The sequence below is a fragment of the Chiloscyllium plagiosum genome, chromosome 16 (assembly GCF_004010195.1).
Source record: "Chiloscyllium plagiosum isolate BGI_BamShark_2017 chromosome 16, ASM401019v2, whole genome shotgun sequence".
In the NCBI taxonomy this organism is placed as follows: Eukaryota; Metazoa; Chordata; class Chondrichthyes; order Orectolobiformes; family Hemiscylliidae; genus Chiloscyllium; species Chiloscyllium plagiosum.
Window position 1 is genome coordinate 43390217 of NC_057725.1, and position 19030 is coordinate 43409246.

Sequence of the window (19030 nt, forward strand, 5' to 3'; positions counted from 1 at the left end):
AGGTTAGGTCATTGGTGTTTAAAATTATGACAGGCGATCATATTCAAGCATATAGGATTCTGAGGAGGGCTCCTGATTTAGCTGCCACAGATTTATGGAATAGAGAATTCTAAAGTTTCACAAACCTCTAAATGAAAAAAAAATACTTTTCATCCCAGTCCTGAGACTGAGTTTTTAATTTACACTGTATCTTGGATTTAGAATCGTTGTTGTGCAGTGATTGTACAGCATGGTTGCCTAATATATACTGTTGCTGTGGTTCTGTTCGCCGAGCTGGAAGTTTTTGTTGCAAATGTTTCGTCCCCTGTCTAGGTGACAGGGGACGAAACGTTTGCAACAAAAACTTCCAGCTCGGCGAACAGAACCACAGCAACAAGCACCCGAGCTACAAATCTTCTCACAAACTTTGAATGCCTAATATATAATAAAGTAGTGGTTCCCAGTTCAAAGTTTGTGCGAAGATTTGTAGCTCGGGTGCTCGTTGTTGTGGTTCAGTTCGCCGAGCTGGACGTTTTTGTTGCAAACGTTTCATCCCCTGGCTAGGCGACATCATCAGTGCTTGGGAGCCTCCTGCGAAGAGCTTCTTTGATGTTTCCTCCGGTGTTTATAGTGGTCTGTCCCTGCCGCTTCCGGTTGTCAGTTTCAGCTGTCCGCTGTAGTGGTCATAGAGGCATGGCATTCATCCACAAACTCCATCAACAAACACATCGACCTGGACCCAGTATACCAACCTAGAAGCATGGCATTCATCCACAAACTCCATCAACAAACACATTGACCTGGACCCAATATACCAACCACTACAGCGGACAGCTGAAACTGACAACCGGAAGCGGCAGGGACAGACCACTATAAACACCGGAGGAAACATCAAAGAAGCGCTTTGCAGGAGGCTCCCAAGCACTGATGATGTCGCCTAGCCAGGGGACGAAACGTTTGCAACAAAAACTTCCAGCTCGGTGAACGGTTCCCAGTTCCTTTGTGTACATTATTTCATAATTGTAAAGGAAAATGATTTCATAATTATGAGGAAATGGATAGGATAAATAGACAAAGTCTTTTCCCTGGGGTCGGAGAGTCCAGAACTAGAGGGCATAGGTTTAGGGTGAGAGGGGAAAGATATAAAAGAGACCTAAGGGGCAACTTTTTCACGCATAGGGTGGTAAGTGTCTGAAATGAGCTGCCAGAGGAAGTGGTGGAGGCTGGTCCATTTGCAACATTTAAGAGGTATTTGGATGGGTATATGAATAAGAAGGGTTTGGAGAGATATGGGCCGGATGCTGGCAGGCGGGACTAGATTGGGTTGGGATATCTGGTCGGCATGGACGTGTTGGACCGAAGGGTCTGTTTCCATGCTGTACATCTCTATGACTCTATGTGCCTATACAGGTAAATATTCAATATTTAACTACACTTTTTTTAAAGAATGCTGAAATTTTGCTGCTATTGATTCAATGATCTGTATGTTTAAGTATGCAAAAATAGAACAACTGCATATAATTAAATATAGACTTACATGAGTTAAGATTTAATTAAAAACTGAAGATGAATGGTTCAGAGCTTGCATGTGTATTTGTTTCTGATCCACTTATATTGTTGTACTTGGCCTTACCAGTATTTGCTGGTCTATGGCTCTAGCTGCATGGCTTTCTAACTATTTGTCTTTGTGATGTTAAATCATCTAATCTGATCTACTAAATATTTTACTTCTCTATTCCTCAGTCAGTATGCTGCTTGTCTACTCCTAAATATTATGGTGATGTACTAATAATTCAAAGGAATCAGGAGATATTCATCTGCATATCCAGTGATCAGTCATTCATAATAGTCGCAATCAGATTTTGAACCAAAGCACATGTGATAGTCTATAATTTCATGTACTTATAGTAATCATTGCAGTTTGAGTATAACGATCAGACTCCTTCTTTGCACAGCTGGACACATTTGCAATGTGCTGGAATTAGTGTTTGAATGACCTTGACAATGCTTATAAAATGCAAACAAAGGAATGCTGGAGGTATACAGCATGTTTGTCATCATCTGCAGAGGGAAATGTCAGGTGATTATTTCCCATCTCTGATTGCCCTCAAGAAGATGGTGGTGAGCTACCCCCTTGAACCATTGTAGTCCACGGGCTGTAAATACACCCAAAGTGCTGTTCGGAGGGAAGTTCCAGGATTTTGATCTGGCATCAGTTAAAGGATGATGATATAGTTATGAGTTAGGATGGTGAATAACCTGGAAGAGAACATGCAGATTCCGATGTTGATATACACATGCTGCCTGTTTTCTTTATTGGTGGTAGTGAAATTGGGTTTGGTGCTTTCAGAATAGGTTTTCTGAGTTGCTGCAGTGCATCTTGGAGATGGTTCACACTGCTGTCTTTGTGCACTGTGGGTGGATAGGCTGCTGCACAAGCTAGCTGCTTTGCCTTAGATGATGATTTGCTTTTTGATTGTTGTTGAGTCTGTGTTCAAATGGGCAGCTGGATACTATTTCATTGCAATCCTGTCTGATATCTTCTAGGTGGCCAGCAGATCTTTCACAAGCCAGGAAATGAGTTACTCACTGCAAAATTCCCAGCCTCTGGACCTGCTTTTGTAATTGGAGTATTTATATGGATAGTCTAGTTACGTTTCACACTATTGGACTGAATGCTCCCATCAACCTCCAGATTGAATTTGTTTGCTAGTGTAGGGATCAGATTTGCCTTCCTGATGATCCATTAAGAAATTTTCTTGCTTTATTTTGCAATTTTATTTTCTCATTCTCTATATGTTATGAGGTAAGATCAAGTCTGGGGCTATTCTGTCTTCTGTTGCTAATTTGCCCAACTCAGAAGATGGAGAAGACCAAAAGGAATATGACAATGGTGACATTGAGGAAAACAAATGTGTTAAGGACTATGGATGAGAATACAGCATTGATGAAGATGATGAGCCTGGGAAACCATCATTGTAGCAACCAACAATATCACAATACCACATGATGATATTCATCCTCTAATAAGGGAGATCGGGCAGAGAAGAATGTGAATTGTCAACCAAAGTGAAATCAACTAGGAGAAAGTGAGGACTGCAGATGCTGGAGATCAGAGTCGAGAGTGTGGTGCTAGAAAAGCACAACAGGTTGGGCAGCATCCGAGGAATGGGAGAATCGATGTTTCGGGCAAAAGCCCTTCATCAGGAAAGTGGACAAAGTAGAATGGCTAAGTTTCTTTGTTCCAGCAAATGCCTATTGTGGATATTCATTTAGAAAACTGCTGTGATCTGAAATGTCTTTGGAGACGGTCTTCTGAAAACTTAAATCAGATTGTAAAAATAGTGCTAGTGTTGGTTTTAGAGGCTTTTTGTCAGAGAAATACCGATCTTATAGCTACTGCTGACCAAAATGTTTATCAACATTAACTTTGGATGGTCTTTGGATAGCTATTAGCTTCAGCCATAGGAAACTGGATGAAAAAGCAAGGATCCAAGAATTTAACTGCTCTGATTCACATAACCTAGAAAAAGCTTCTTCAAAGACTATCACAAGTGATATTTTATTAATTGATGCACCTGCTATAAGGGAAAAGTTGCTCATTGTTGGAACAGTTGGTGTACAAGGCTTCCTAGGGCGACTATCAAGTGTGACTCTGAGATAATGCCAGCATGTACTACAGCTGCTGCAGTGCCAACATCAAGTTATTCATGAAAAATCAAACGCTGCCACTGGAGCTATCTTTTGAACTGGATTCAGAGGTATCTGTTTCCAGGCCGCCCTACTTCTTATGTGGCAAACACTAACAATCTTCATTTAGTTTTGAGACAGGAGGTGCTCAGAAAGCATGTGGACTCTGCAGAGATGGAATAACTATTTTTGTCAACAGTAGTAATTTCTGTTCAGCTAAGTATGCATTTTAAAGAGCTGGAATAATTTCTATATCATGTTTCTTGCCTTAGTGATATCACCTCCTGATTTTTGGACAGTTTTACATTGTAAAATAGATGGCTTGGATTTGTTGATAATTAGTACTTTGAAGTTGACCACATGTAAAAGGAATAATTGACCATTGGGTATAATACGACCCATGTGTGTTGGAATTGATGGAATTTACTGAAAGTAGTTTTAAGTGGACTGGAAGATAGATTGATATGCTGATCTTTATTTCTCCTTTTTTTTCTTCATCAGAAGCCAATTTTCTTTTCTAATGTACTGAATCTAAACAATACCTGCCTGAATAGATGGCAAGCTATGCACAAACTAAGTTACCGCCTAAATGAAAACCATTAGGTGTTTATATTTTAAATGAAACCCGCTCATTTCAATTTAAAAAAAATTTCCTCCATTCTGTATTTTGCCAGCTTTACACCCATTTAGTTGCCTGTTTCCCATTGCAGGGATATCTTGATTTACAGTTATACCAAGTTGAATTTTGGGAGTGCCAATAGATGTCCAAATTTGCAAGCCTAATAACTAGCTCTTTGGGGTGACATAAGGACTGGTGAAAATAGTAAATGGATACAAACTTTAAGTTTATTTGGAATTCCAAAATGTTTCTCTCTTCTAATTATTTTTCTCCATCCTCCTTTTTCAAAGGTATTAATTCCTTTCCTTCAGAATGTGACAGTATTTGCTTTGTATCATTTGACAATGGGAAGGAGCTAAATGGGCAGGACAACCAAAACAGGAAATGTCATTTGATGGAAGACTATATAAATAGATGGAGCAAGAACAATATATTTCTAACTAGATAGTGGGAAATGAAACATTGGATCTATTGAAATTTAGCCAAAGGATAATAAATATAGAAAGTATTTTTTTCTATGTTCATGGACAAAATTAAAGACAGCCTGTACAAAGGAGAAGAAAATTGTTAGGGAATTGGGTACTGAATCTAATTTTAGAGATATAAAGGTAGAAAAGAGAAGGAATGGAATTCACAAATTCTGAAACTAAAATAAAACTGAAAATAAAGGAGTTTAAATTTGAAGGCAGCTGTGAAATGATTGGCATTCTGGATTCACTTGCCAGGTGCAAGGGGTTTGATGCCATTCTAAATGTGCCCATTGGTCTCATTGGAATAGCTGGAGAGCTGGAAGTACACCTTGGGCAGCTGCTGATTGGTTCAGGTACTTTGGATATCTGAAGTAGCTCATGGCTATGTTTAAGGCTATAAAAGTAAATATGTGGGCTATCAGCAACCCAGAGTATTAATGTGCAGCCAGGAAGAGTATTTCTGCTCCCCTTGGCTCCAGATTGAGAGAAGTTGGAAAAATAACCTCCCTGTCACTTTGACTCTAATTAGACCACTGTAGATGAAATACTAGTCAATGCTTGTGCAATCTAGGCTTTGATTAGTCTTCTTGAACTTTCCAGAAGTGAAGGCAGGACCTTCATTTCTATATTAAAGTAAGTCCTGCACTTATATCAGTTGGGGGTCATCGTCACAAAAAGGTCATGGCAAATTTAGTGGTAGGCCAAATGCACATGGTTTGGACCATTTGCTATACTTGTCATTGTTGTGTTTACACCAATAAAATAAATACAACTATTTTGAATTTATGTCTCACTAAATGGACAACAGAGATTGAAAGGGAAAGAATGTGTTTTAAATGGAGCCCTTCATGTAAATGTTGCATTTTAACGCAAGCTGTGACACATGAAGATTACCAATAAACTGTTCCAGGTGCTGCCTGACCTGTTGTATATTTCCATCATTAGTTTCCTCCTATTATTTTGAAGAATTTCTCTCCAGGAGCTTTTCTGAGTAAATGCAAAAGCAATTGTCAGTTCAGCTGACTAAACTCATCATACAGTGATTGAAAATACAATGAACAGGAATAGACTGGAAGGCAAAAAAAGTTTATCTTGATTTTTTTTTCCACTTAAATAGAGTTGTGAAGGTAACCTCTAGTAATTCTTACCCTATCTTTTTCCTACAGCCACAGGGACTTGAAGCCAGAAAATTTATTGTTGGATGAAAAGAATAACATCAGAATAGCAGACTTTGGAATGGCTTCACTGCAGGTTGGCGACAGCTTGTTAGAAACCAGTTGCGGGTATGTTCCCATTTTGCTGTTGTAAGAAAAGAAGCAAAATATGTTTTAATAATTGCGTGCTTCAGAAGTTTAATTTGTTTATGTCAGATACATTATATATTTTAATGCAAATAGCAAGCAGAAATGTGGAAACAAAATCTTTGAAAACTAATTTATTATTTGCCTGTGTTATAATTCAGAGCAGAATGTATTATGATTTACTGAGATAGTGTCAAACCTCAAAAGGTTTGTTTTCATGAACTCACATTAATCTTGATTTAGATTTTGAAACTGTTCATTTTTTTGGCAGCTTTTAACTATTACAAACAGCATCCGCTGTAGCTTTTAATTCAAGTAGCAATGTTGGTAATAATTCATGTACACAGTGTCAGACAAGTAACTCTTTACAGTATTGACAACCAACAAATGGCAACTTGGCAAAATAAATGAAGCTATTATCATCCGATGACAACAAGGTGTGAAATAATTTTTCAGTGCAGAATGCATCTTAATCCATCTCAATGAATTACCAGGGAGACTCCAGTTCAAAATTTCCTGAAACTGTGAAGTCACCAAATGAAAGATGTAAGAAGTGTCTTATTTTAATTCCCCTTCAACATCAGTAACCTTGCAAGTTGCAGTATGTAAAAAGAAAAGTGACAAAGTAAATCACACGGTTAATTTGCTTGCCTTGCTTGTTTGGCTGCTACACTCCACTTGGGTGTAGTGACACCTGAATGCATGGACGATGCTCATCAAAAAGCAGTTCCTTTCCAAAAGATATTTCCAGAATGGCACCAGATGTGATTACCAACAAGCACCACTTGGTTTTTAGACTTGCTGTCACAATTGGGAATTCCTGCTGCCAGCATCGTGGATTTATATAGCTTTTTGTCAAAAATCAGGTGGAAGAATAATATTTTTAGTCATTATTGATTGTGAAATGCAGAATATTTTCTTTCTTGCTTGCTTGATGTTCCTTTATAGAAGCAATTTTCTTCCCATCTTTCTCAAATTTGCTGATGGCTGTTTGGTGCGGTTATTTATGAGAACCCCAGTGATGGTTCTCCATATGTATACCTACATTGCAAGCAACACCAGGCCATTCAGTCATGATGGGCAGTACATTAGAATACAATACAATTCTGCACCTCACCCAATTCGCTCATGTACAGTGGTCACTAATAGTACGGCTACATCAGATATTTCCCATCCTAATCCAAGGTCACTGATTCATTGCATTGCACTATTATTGCTGTACTAAAACTGAGTGTAGAAGGAGAATGGAGATGATAGTGAGATGGTGATATATATCATTAATGAACAGTGCCATCAGCAGTCTTGTCCAAGCAAATGTGGAGAACCGACTAGAGAACAGACCATCCTACTCTGGTTATGGAGTAATGAGAAAGGAATAATTGGCAATCTAGCTGTGCAACTCCCCTTGGGGAAGAGTGACCATAAAGTCAACTGGGCAGACAGATGAGCAGGAATGACAGTAAGCAAGCAGTGCAGACTGCTTCCATTTAAGGAAGTAATTCATGACTAAGAGAAAAAATATATTGCAGTAATGAAGAAAGATTCTAAGAGAGAGATAAAACAACTATGGCTAACCAAGGAAGTTGAGAGTATTAAGCTGAAAGAAAAACATAGAAGGAGGCAGAAGTCAGTGATAGCCTCGAAGACTGGGATAAATTCAAAATCCAGCAAATGAGGAGTAAAAAGGTCATAGAGAAAATAAAGTATGATGGCAAACCAGTGAGGAGTATAAAAACTGACAATAAGAGCTTCTTTAAATATATAAAAAGAAAGAGAGAGGTCAAAATAGACCCCTTAGAGAATGAATCTAGGGAAACAGTTTTGCAGAACTAGGAAATGGCAGTTTAGTTCCAGATATTTTGCATCAGTCTTTATAGTGGAAGATACCTCAAGTCATTAATTCCTCCGCTTTATTCTTCAGTCTTAAGTATTATCACTAGAGAAGTAGTGTTAGACAGGTTAATGGGACCTAAAGGCAAATAGGTCCCCTGGCACTAATGGCTTTTATCCTAGGATCCTAAAGAGGAAGCTCCACAGATAATGGATGCCTTGGTTGTAGCTTTCCAAAAATCATTTGTTTCTGGAAAAGTACCAGAGAATTGGAAACCTGCTATTGGACATCCCTGTTCAAAAAAGGAGGGAGGCAAAATGCGGATAACTGTAGGCCAATTAGCCGAACATCTATTGTTGGAAAAGGATTGGAATCAATTATTAAGGAAATTCTAGCAGAACATTTGGAAAATCATAATCTAATCAAGCAGAATCAGCATGGTTTCACAAAAAGGGAAATCGTGACTAATTTATTAAAATTTTTCAAGGAAGTCTCAACCCAAGTGTATGGTGGACTTCCAGAAGGCATTCAATAAGGTTTCTCACAAAAGGCTAAGTCATAAATTAAGAACCCATGGTTTTCGAGGTAGTATATTGGCATGGATAAAAAAGTGATTCATGGATGAGTGGTGATCAGGGTTCGTTTTTCAGATTCGTGACCCATAACCAATGGGGTCCCACAGAGATTAGTGCTGGAACTGTAATGTTTATATTAGTGACTTGGGAAAAGTAAGTATATGTACTGTAGCCAAATTTGCAGAAAACACTAAAATATGCAGAAAGGTATGTTGTGTAGGGATGCAAACGGTTTACAGAGCGATATTGATAGGTTGGACAAAATGTTGGCAATTGGAATACAATGCGGAAAGATATCAAGTTCACTTTGGAAGGGAGGACAAAAGAACAGAATATTATTTAATTAGGGAAAAACTGCAGGAAGCTGTAACACAGAGGGACCTGGACATACTTGTACATGTAACACTGAAAGCTGGCCCACAAGTGTAGCAGGTAATCAGGAAAGCTAATGGAATGAAGGCCCTTATTTCAAGGGAGTGGAGTAGAGAGTAGTGAAGTCTTACTGCAACTGTACAAGATGCTGGTGAGACCACATCTGGAGTGCCATGAGCAGCTTTGGTTTCCTTATTTAAGGAAATATATAATTTCATTGGAGGCAGTTCAGGGAAGGTTTGCTTGGATGATCCCCAGTATGGAGGGATTGTCAAAGGCTAAACAAGTTGGGACCCTACACACTGATGTTTAGAAGAGTGAGAGGTGTTTTCATTGAAATATAGGATTCTTAAGGGGCTTAGCAGGGAAAATGCTATTTTCCCACATGGGAGAGTCTCGCATCAGAAAGCATAGAATCAGAATAAAGTGCAATAATTTAAGGCTGAGATAAGGAGGAATTTCTTCTTTGCAGGTTGAGAGTCTTTGGAACACCTGCAGTAGAGAGCTGTGAGGATAGTGTCTTTGAGTATAATTAAGGCTGAGGGAAATTCTTGATCAGTAGGGGAATTGAGAATTACTGGGAAAGGGCGGGAAAGTGAATGTCAGGAATGTCGGAGCAGCCATGATTTTATTGACTAGTGGAGCAGGCTCAAGGGGCTGAATGATCTACTCCTATTTCTTATTGTCTTATGATATAAAGGTAAAGTCTTACCAAACCATAGGGATATTCTCTCATTAGTGAGAGATGACTGGTGGTAATTCAACCTAAGGTGCACCACACCTCAAGTGAAGGGTGAGGTTGAGATGGAGAGTCATAGAGATGTACTGCATGGAAACAGACCCTTCAGTCCAACCCGTCCATGCTGACCAGATATCCTAACCTAATCTAGTCTCATTTGCCAGCACTTGGTCCATATCCCTCTAAACACACATCCAGATGCCCTTTAAATGTTGTAATTGTACCATTTCCTCCGGCAGCTCATTCCATACATGCACCACCCTCTGTGAAAAAGTGGTAATCTCAGCCATGCAGAAATTGAACACGCTGTCAATGCCACTCTGCATCACAAACCAGCCATCCAGCCAACAGAGCTAACTGACCTGACAATTGGGAGCACTTTAAGTTTGAGCAAAGGAGGATAAAGGGATTGATTAAAAGCGGAAAAATGATTGAGGGAAAACTTGCAAGGAACATGGCAAACTGATTCTTTTCAAGATTATCCTCAGTTCCTATAGATTGGACAGTAGCTAATTTAACCCCACTATTTAAAACAGGAGGTAAAGAGAAAAAAGAGAATTATTGACTGAACCTGACACCAATAAAAGATTTAATAGTGGAGCACTTGGAAAATAGTGATTAGGCAAAGCACAGATTTAAGAAAGAGAAATCATGTTTGACAAACCTACTTAGATTTTATGAGGTTGTAGCTAGTAGAGTTAACAAAGGAGATCCAGCGATGTGTGGACTTGGACTTTCAGAAGACGTTCGATATGATCCCACATAAGAGGTTAGTGTGTAAAAGTAAAGCACCTAGGATTGACAGGAGTGTACTGACAGAACAAAGGGCTGATAAGAAACAAAGAATAGGAATGAACATGTCTCTTTCTGATTGGCAGGCAGTAACTAGTGGGGTACCACAGGGATCAGTGGTCAGATCCCTGTTATTCATGATATATATTAATGATTAATGTGATGGAACTAAATGTAGTATCTCCAGTTTTGCAAATGACATGATGTTGAGCCGGAGGGTGAGCTGTGAGGGGGGATGTGGAAATGTGCGAGTAGGCAAATACATGGCAGATGAAGTATAATGCAGATAAATGGGTGGTTATCCACTTCAGTAGCAAAATGTAGGAAGGCTGATTATTAGCTCAATGACGACAGATTGAGAAAGAGAGAGATGCAACGAGACATGGGAAACCTTGTGCAATGGTCCTTGAAGGTAAGCATGCAGATGCAGCATTTGCCCATATCCTTCCTAAAAATTACCACCATCTCGGCAACTGATCAGAAATAATGCAAATCTGTTCAGCTCTTTCGATTAGAGACGAGAACTTCTCAAAATGATAAGAAAGGGAAGAAAGCAAATGGTATGCTAGCCTTCATAGCAGGAGGATTTGAGTACAAGAGCAAAAATGTCTTGCTGCAATACAGGACCTTGGACAAGGGATGAACTCAGATTTCTCCAGTTTCCTCATTTCTCCTCTCCCCACCTTGTCTCAATCTCAGTCCCAACCCACGAACTCAGCACCACCTTCCTAACTTGCAATCTTCTTCCTGACCTCTCTTCCCCCACCCCCACTCTGGCCTATCAGCCTCACTTTAACCTCCTTCCACCTATCGCATTTCCAACGCCCCTCCCCCAAGTCCCTCCTCCCTACCTTTTATCTTTGCCTGTTGGGCACACTTTCCTCATTCCTGAAGAAGGGCTCATGCCCGAAACGTTGATTCTCCTGCTCCTTGGATGCTGCCAGACCTGCTGCACAACACATTTTCAGCTCTGATCTCCAGCATCTGCAGTCCTCCCTTTCTCCTCGAAGATTTTAACCTACTGCGAATCCTCTTGCAAGGATGCTTTCCTTGAAGAAGACCTGTAGTATTGTGTGCAGTTTTGGTTGTCTTATCTGAGAAAGGATGTTCTGGCTATGGATAGAATGCAACAAAGATTTACCAGCTATATTCCTGGATTGGCAGGACTGATCTATGAATAGAGACTTTATTCACTGGAGTTTAGAAAAATGATGAAGGATCTCATGGAAACCTATAAACCGATAAGACTAGACAGAGTAAACAGATGCTCCTGATGTTCAGAACCAGGAGTCACATTTTATTGATACATGGTAAGTCAGTTAGGACTGAGATGGGGAGAAACTTCTTCACCCAGAGAATGTTGAGCTGGTGGAATTCTCTGCCACAGAAAGTGGTTGAAGCCAAAATATTGAATGTTTTCACGAGGAAGTTAGATATAGTTCTGGAACTAAAGGGATCAAAGAGTATGGAGAGGAAGTAGAATCCCCAGATTTAAAGTTAAGGCAGCGAGAGCTGTCTGTTTCATGCTGCTATTATGAGTAGCAACATGAGTGGCAATCACTACTAATAGAGTCACAGAGGTGTACAGCACAGAAACAGACCCTTCCATCCAACTCGTCCCTGCTGATCAGATTTCCAAAATAATCTAGTCCCATTTGTCAGCATTTGCCCATATCCTTCTAAACCCTTCCTATTCATGAATCCATCCAGATGCCTTTTAAATGTTGTAATTATACTAGCCTCCGCCACTTACTCTGGCAGCTCATTCCATACATGCACCACCCTCTGTGTGAAAATGTTGCCCCTTAGATCCTTTTTAAATCTTTCCCCTCTCTCACCTTAAATCAAGCCCTCTAGTTTTGGACCCCTCTACCCTGGGAAAAAAAGATATTGGCTATTCACCTTATCCATGCCCCTCATGATTTTATAAACGTCTAAAAGGTCATCCCTCAACCTCCGACACTCTGGGAAAACAGCCGCAGCCTATTCTGCCTCCTCCTACAGCTCAAACCCTCCAACCCTGTCAACATCCTTGTAAATCTTTTCTGAACCCTTTCAAGTTTCACAACATCCTTCCGATGGGAGGGAGACCAGAATTGAATGCAGTGTTCCAAAAGTAGTCTAACCAAAGTCCTATACAGCCACAACATAACACCCCAACTCCTGTACTCAATGCATTGACCAATAAAGCCAAGCAAACCAAACACCGCCTTCACAACCCTGTCTACCTGCAACTCCACTTTCAAGGAAATATGAACCTGTACTCCAAGTTCTCTTTGTTTGGCAATAGTCCTCAGGACCTTATCATTAAGTGTATAAACCTGCTCTAATTTGCCTTTCCAAGATGTAACAACTCACATCTATCCAAATTAAGCTCCATCTGCCAATCCTCGGCTCATCTGATCAAGATCCCATTTTAATCTTTGATAACCTTCTTCCCAATACCGTACACCACCGATTTTGGTGTCAATTGCAAACCCACTCACCATACCTCCTACACTCATATCCACATCATTTATAAAAATCATTTTGGGCGGCATAGTGGCACTGCTGCCTCACAGCGCCAGAGACCCGGGTTCAATTCCCGCCTCAGGCAACTGTCTGTGTGGTTTGCACATTCTCCCCGTGTCTGCGTGGGTTTCCTCCAGGTGCTCCGGTTTCCTCCCGCAGTCCAAAAATGTGCAGGTTCGGTGAATTGGCCATGTTAAATTGCCCATAGTGTTAGGTGAAGGGGTAAATGTAGGGGAATGGGTCTGGGTGGGTTGCTCTTCGGAGTGTCAGTGTGGACCTGTTCGGCCGAAGGGGCTGTTTCCACACTGTAAGTAATCTAATCTAATCAAATCATCAAAAATGAGAAAAAACAGTGCACCCTGCACCGATCCTTGCAGCACTGTGCTGGTCATTGGCCTCCAGTCAGTAAAGCAACCTTCTCCCACCACCCCATGTCTGCTACGTTCAAATCAATGTTACATCCAAATAGCTCGCTGTCCCTATATTCCATGTGATCTAACCTTGCTAACCAGACTGGGTAAAGTGAGGACTGCAGATGCTGGAGATCAGAGTCGAGAGTGTGGTGCTGGAAAAGCACAGCAAGTCAGGCAGCATCCGAGGAGCAGGAGAATCAACGTTTCGAGCATAAGCCCTTCATCAGGAATGAGGCTTGTGGGTTGGGGCTGAGAGAAAAATGGGAGGGGGATAGGGTTGGGAGGAGGTAAATGGGAAAACGATAGGTGGAGGAAGCTGAGGGAGAAGGTGATAGGTCAGAGGGAGAGAGTGATGGACGGGTCCGGAGGGCAGTGCCAAGCTGGAGACTTGGGATTGGGATAATGTGGGGGGAGGGGAAATCAGGAAGCTGGTGAAATCCACATTTATCCTTGTAATTGCAATGTCCCAAGGCGGAATATAAGGTGTTCCTCCTCCAGGTGTTGGGTGGTATCAGTTTGGCAGTGGAGGAGTCTCAGGACCTGCATGTACTTGACAGAGTGGGAGGGGGAGTTGAAGTGTTCTGCCACAGGACGATGGGTTTGGTAAGTGCAGGTGTCACAAAGATGTTCTCTGAAACGATCTGTAAGAAAGCGTCCTATCTCCCCGATGTAGAGGAAACCACACTGGGTGCAATAGATGACATTGGTAGAGGTGCAGGTGAATTTCTCACCGATGTGGAAGGATCCCTTTTGGCCTTGGATGGAGGTGAGGGTAGTGGTGTGGGCGCAGGGTTTGCACTTCCTATGGTGGCAGGGAAAGGTGCCAGGAATCGGGTGTGGGCTAGTGGGGGATGTGGACCTGACGAGGGAGTCGTGGAGGGAATGGTCTTTTCGGAATGCTGATAGGGGTGGGGCGGGAAATATGTCTCTGGTGGTGGGGTCCATTTGGAGGTGGCAGAAGTGGCAGAGGATGATGCGTTCTATACGGAGGTTAGTGGGGTGGAAGGTGAGGATCAGGGGCGTTCTGTCCTTGTCGCATTGGTGGGATGGAGCATGAAGTGGAGGAGATGCGCTGGAGGGCATTGTCAACCACGTGGGAATGGAAGTTGCGATCGTGGAAGAAGGAGGCCATCTGGGACGTTCTGAGGTAGAATTGGTCATCCTGGTGATGGAGGCAGAGGAATTGGGAATAAGGGATGGCATTTTTACAGGAGGTAGGGTGGGAGGAGGTGTAGTCTAGGTAGCTGTGGGAGTTGGTGGTTAGTCGGTCACTAGAGACAGTAATGGAGAGGTCCAGGAAGGGGAGGGAGGTTGCTGAGTTGGTCCAGGTGAATTTGAGGTCGGGGTGGAAGGTGTTGATAGAGTTGATAAATTGTTCAACCTCCTCATAGGAGCACGCGGCTTCGCCGAGACTAACCTTGGTAACCAGTCTACCAGGCAGAAACTCATCACATGCCTTGCTGAAGTGTACATAGACAACATCCACTTCTCTGCCTTCATTAATCTTCTTTGTCACTTATTCAAAAAAAAACTCAGTTAAGTTAGTGAGACACAATTTCCCATTCACAAAGCCATGTTGACTATCCCTAATTAGTCCTTGCCTTTCCAAATACATATAAATCCTGTCCCTCAGAATCCCCTACAACATCTTACCCACCACACACATCGGGCTCACTGCTCGATAGTTTCCTGGCTTTTCTTTACCACATTTCTTAAGTAATAGCATGATGTTAGCCAATCTCCAGTCTTTCAGCACTTCACCTGTGTCTACTGATGGTACAAATACCTCTGCAGGGGTCTTAGCAATGACTCCGTGAACTTCCCACAAAGTTGTGGAGTACACCTGATCAAGTCTCAGAACTTAGCCATCTTTGTGTTTCAAGATCTCTCAAAAACCTCCTCTGTAATGTGGACACTTTTCAAGACATCACTATTTATCACCCCAAGCTTCACTCTCTAGCTTCCATATCTATACAGTAAAAAAAAACCCGACGCAAAATACTTGTTTAGTATCTCGCCCATCACCTGTAGTTCCATACATAGACAAGTCTTGTTAATCTTTAGTGGACCCTATTCTCCCCCTAGTTGCTCTTTTGTCCTTAATGTATTTGTAGAATCTGTTTGGGTTCTCCATAACTCTTTTTGCCAAAGCTTTCTCATGTCCCCTTTTTGCCGTCCTGATTTCACCCTTGAGTACACTCCCACTACCATTATACACCTGTAGGGAGTTGTCATCAAGTCAAAAAGATATTCTGCCCATCTCACAAATGAATAATGTGGTCTATGAATTTCAGCTCTGGTGTGATGCCAAATATGACTCAAGGCTGGCAAATCACATCATATGACATATCCCTTTAGCTGCTCAAAACAAGTGAGATATTGACTGTACCCAACCAAACGGCACCTTTTAAAAACTCAAGACAGTGTCAAACTTTAGATATGATTCCACAATTGGACATCATTTACTATGTAATCCTGGATGTACAAAGTATTACGCTAACAACAAATTCAGACTTTAAGTTGGACAGGCAGTATGGTACATTTTCATGTACTGAAAGCTACACATTAATACACTGGGCCATGCTGTTTATAGATAGAAAGGACATGAACACACCCAGCATCTGTTTAATTGTAGCAAAAGAGGTGACAGCTATCTGCTGGTTCACTTCTCAGGGCAATGGCTCACCAATCAGAGTCAACCTGCCTTGTTAAAATTTAAACCAAAATTGACAGTTAACTGTCAGTTATGTGTGACTGGTGCATCACAATGCCTCTATTGATCAGAGTCCATTTGCCAACCAAACACCACTGTCCCCTCATACAGTGTGAATATTGCTTTATCATCTTATTTCATTTGAGGCAAATGAAAAGCCTCAAAATGAATTTACTTTTTCAGTGTTCCTATAATTATAAAATTATTCACAAGGGAGAATTCTTTTGATTCTTTCCCTCATACTAATAAAATGAGCACATTTTCTGAAAACCAGGATGTACGGTATTTTAGTTTTGATCTTGTACACAAAATAATTTGATAATGATACTGTGATATTAATAAAGCTTTCTTACAACTTACTTCACACATCTCTCACTGTTGTTTGCGCAATGTGAGTAAATTGAGATTCTATCCCGTGAGTGTTTTGAAAATAATTTTAAAAATAAATTGTGGTGTAAATCTGTAATATATCCATAAAGGTTTTTACATAGAAGAACTACATGCAGAAATGATCATTTGTGGAGAGTACAGCAGTGCTTCTGATTTAATTGAAACTGGTTGAAACTTCTACTTTCCTTTAACTTGAACACTGAATCATTAATTGCAGAATTGCAAGCACAGCTCTTGTTTCTTTCAAAAAAAAGAAATTATTTCTGCCCTGACAACTGGTCTTCCAGTCTGCGGAAAATGTCATGAAGATAAAAATACAGCCAAGTGCCCAAAGACACACACATCATCAAATGGACAGTTACTAAGATGCTGCTGACTGGTGCGGAAAAAAAAAGTTCACTTTAATGCAGCCAAGAAAACGATATTGGTGCAGGAATGAGGTTGCTGCCCTCTAATGGAGGGTTGAGTTCTTAGGTCTGTGATAGGGCTGGATTTGAATTCATAGAATCATAAAAGCCCTATAGTGTGGAAGCAGGCCATTCGGCTCATTGAGTCCACACTGACTATCTGAAGAGCAACCCACCTGGATCCACCCCATTCCTGTAATTCTACATTTCCCAGGGCTATTCACTTCGCCTGCACATCCCTGGACACTATGGGCAATTTAGCATGACCAATCCATGTAATCTGCACAACTTCGGACTGTGGGAGGAAACTGGAGCACCTGGAGGAAACCCACGCGGGCACAGGGAGAATGTATAAACTGCACACAGTCGCCTGAGCTTGGAATTGAACTGGGTCCCAGCGACTTGAGGCAGCAGTGCTAACCACTGAATCACCTTGCCAACCCACAGGGTGGTTGATTACCACAGCTTTAGATACTCTGTTGGTGAGTATGGTATGAAGTTGTCAACTTGACTAGTTGCATATTTTGTCTTTGTTTTAAATTGGTTTGTATTACTTTAGGTTGGCTTGATATAAGTTGAAAGCCCAGATCCTGATGTCTTTATACATCTTTCCTTGCTTTCAGAGACAATGAGTAGAATTTTGTAGGGGTCTGAGTGATGTGGACCATGATAAGATATGTAGCAGAAATGGGCAGCAATTATGGCAAGACACATCTTTGCATCAGAAGCTACTTGTCCCATTTTTATGCTTTTCATCAGCAGGATAGCGAGATTCTTCTTAGCCAGTGGCAAGTTGCAAATTGATAGTCATTATTCCTTTTTGAACATCTTGTTAAAGTTAAACTTGCCTGATTAATATTTAGCTTTCTACCTTACCAAACTCTTCAAACAAGCTATACATCAGGATCCTCTGCAAGTTATGCTGAGGAGCTGAATGATGGACGGCTTTACCATCAGTCTTCACTCTTTCTGCCCTATTTAAGCTGCTTTCCTCCTGGAATGAGAGAGACAGGTATTGATAGTGATGAAAGTGGGTGGTACAGCTCATATTGGTGCAACTGGGAAGGTGTCCTGAGCTCATGAGGTGGCCATGCAGGGTTAGTGCTGTCAGAGTTCAGGCTGGGTGACAGTGATGGGGAAGATACTGCAAACAGCAGTGGGAGTGGTAGAGCATGGGAGATGAGTACAGTATCAGAGAGAGTGAGATATCAAAGAGACAATGATGGCACTTACAACTGAGAACGGAGAAGGACCTTCTTGCTGCATTGTTGTGTATTCCTCCAGATGGTTGAGACAGCTTTCATCTGGCAAACAATGATTTGATATCCTGACCTTCGCTGCTGGTCTTGGGAAGGAGAAAGGCCCACATCAGCAGCATCTCATCCAGCAGGATTTTCAGGACCCTACCGGCAAACCAGGCCACTGAATTCCCCCTGTCTGTAGTGCCTGGGGGAACAACGTCGGGAGCCATACAGTGCAGCTCCACACTGATGGTGCTATCAAATGAGGGTGCAACACAAGGAGTGCCAGTAATTCTACAATATCCATTGAGTGGCAGGTTTTCCAAGAACAGCTGCATAGTAAGATGGGGCAGAAATCAGTGTTAGAGATGCGCTCAGACATTGTAGGCAATTGTTGAGGTGGATTTGGTAAAATATATCAAGAAAATGTACTAGGCTTCATGGAAAGAAACCCTCCAAAAAAGCTTGATGCAATTCAAATTTACCCAAAGCAATGTAAGGTTTGTGTTTCTGAGGGCAGTGGTATGCTATCTAAGTAGCCTGTCCATACAACAGGTGAGGAGTAGGGAAAACTGCTTTCACTCTAATTCATTATGGCCTCATAAAGATGGGACATGAAATTCTGACATGTGTAGTAACAAAATGCAGCCAAATCCTGACTTTTGGATTCTTTCTCATGCATTAGAGTCATAAAGAGAACGTTGTACAGCATGGAAACAGAACCTTTGATCAACTCGCCCATGTTGACCAGATATCCTAAATTAATTCAGTCCCATTTACCAGCATTTAGCCCCTATCCCTCTAAACCCTTCCTATTAATTTATCCAACCAGATGCCTTTAAATGTTGTAATTTTACCAGCCTCCACCACGTCCTCCAGTTCACTTCCATACATGCACCACTCTCTCCAAGAAATAATTTGCCCCTAGGTCCCTTTTAAATTGCCTTAAATATATAGCTTCTAGTTTTGGACCTCTCCAGCCTAAGA

At 41.3% G+C, this 19030-nt stretch overlaps 1 protein-coding gene across 1 annotated transcript in view; it reads left to right on the forward strand.

The window, feature by feature from the left end:
* Window positions 1–19030, forward strand: part of LOC122557836 (serine/threonine-protein kinase BRSK2-like) — a 957494-nt gene that overhangs the window by 772920 nt on the left and 165544 nt on the right. The window contains 1 exon segment of the mRNA XM_043705934.1: window positions 5925–6041. Coding sequence (XP_043561869.1) covers window positions 5925–6041 — 117 coding nt within the window.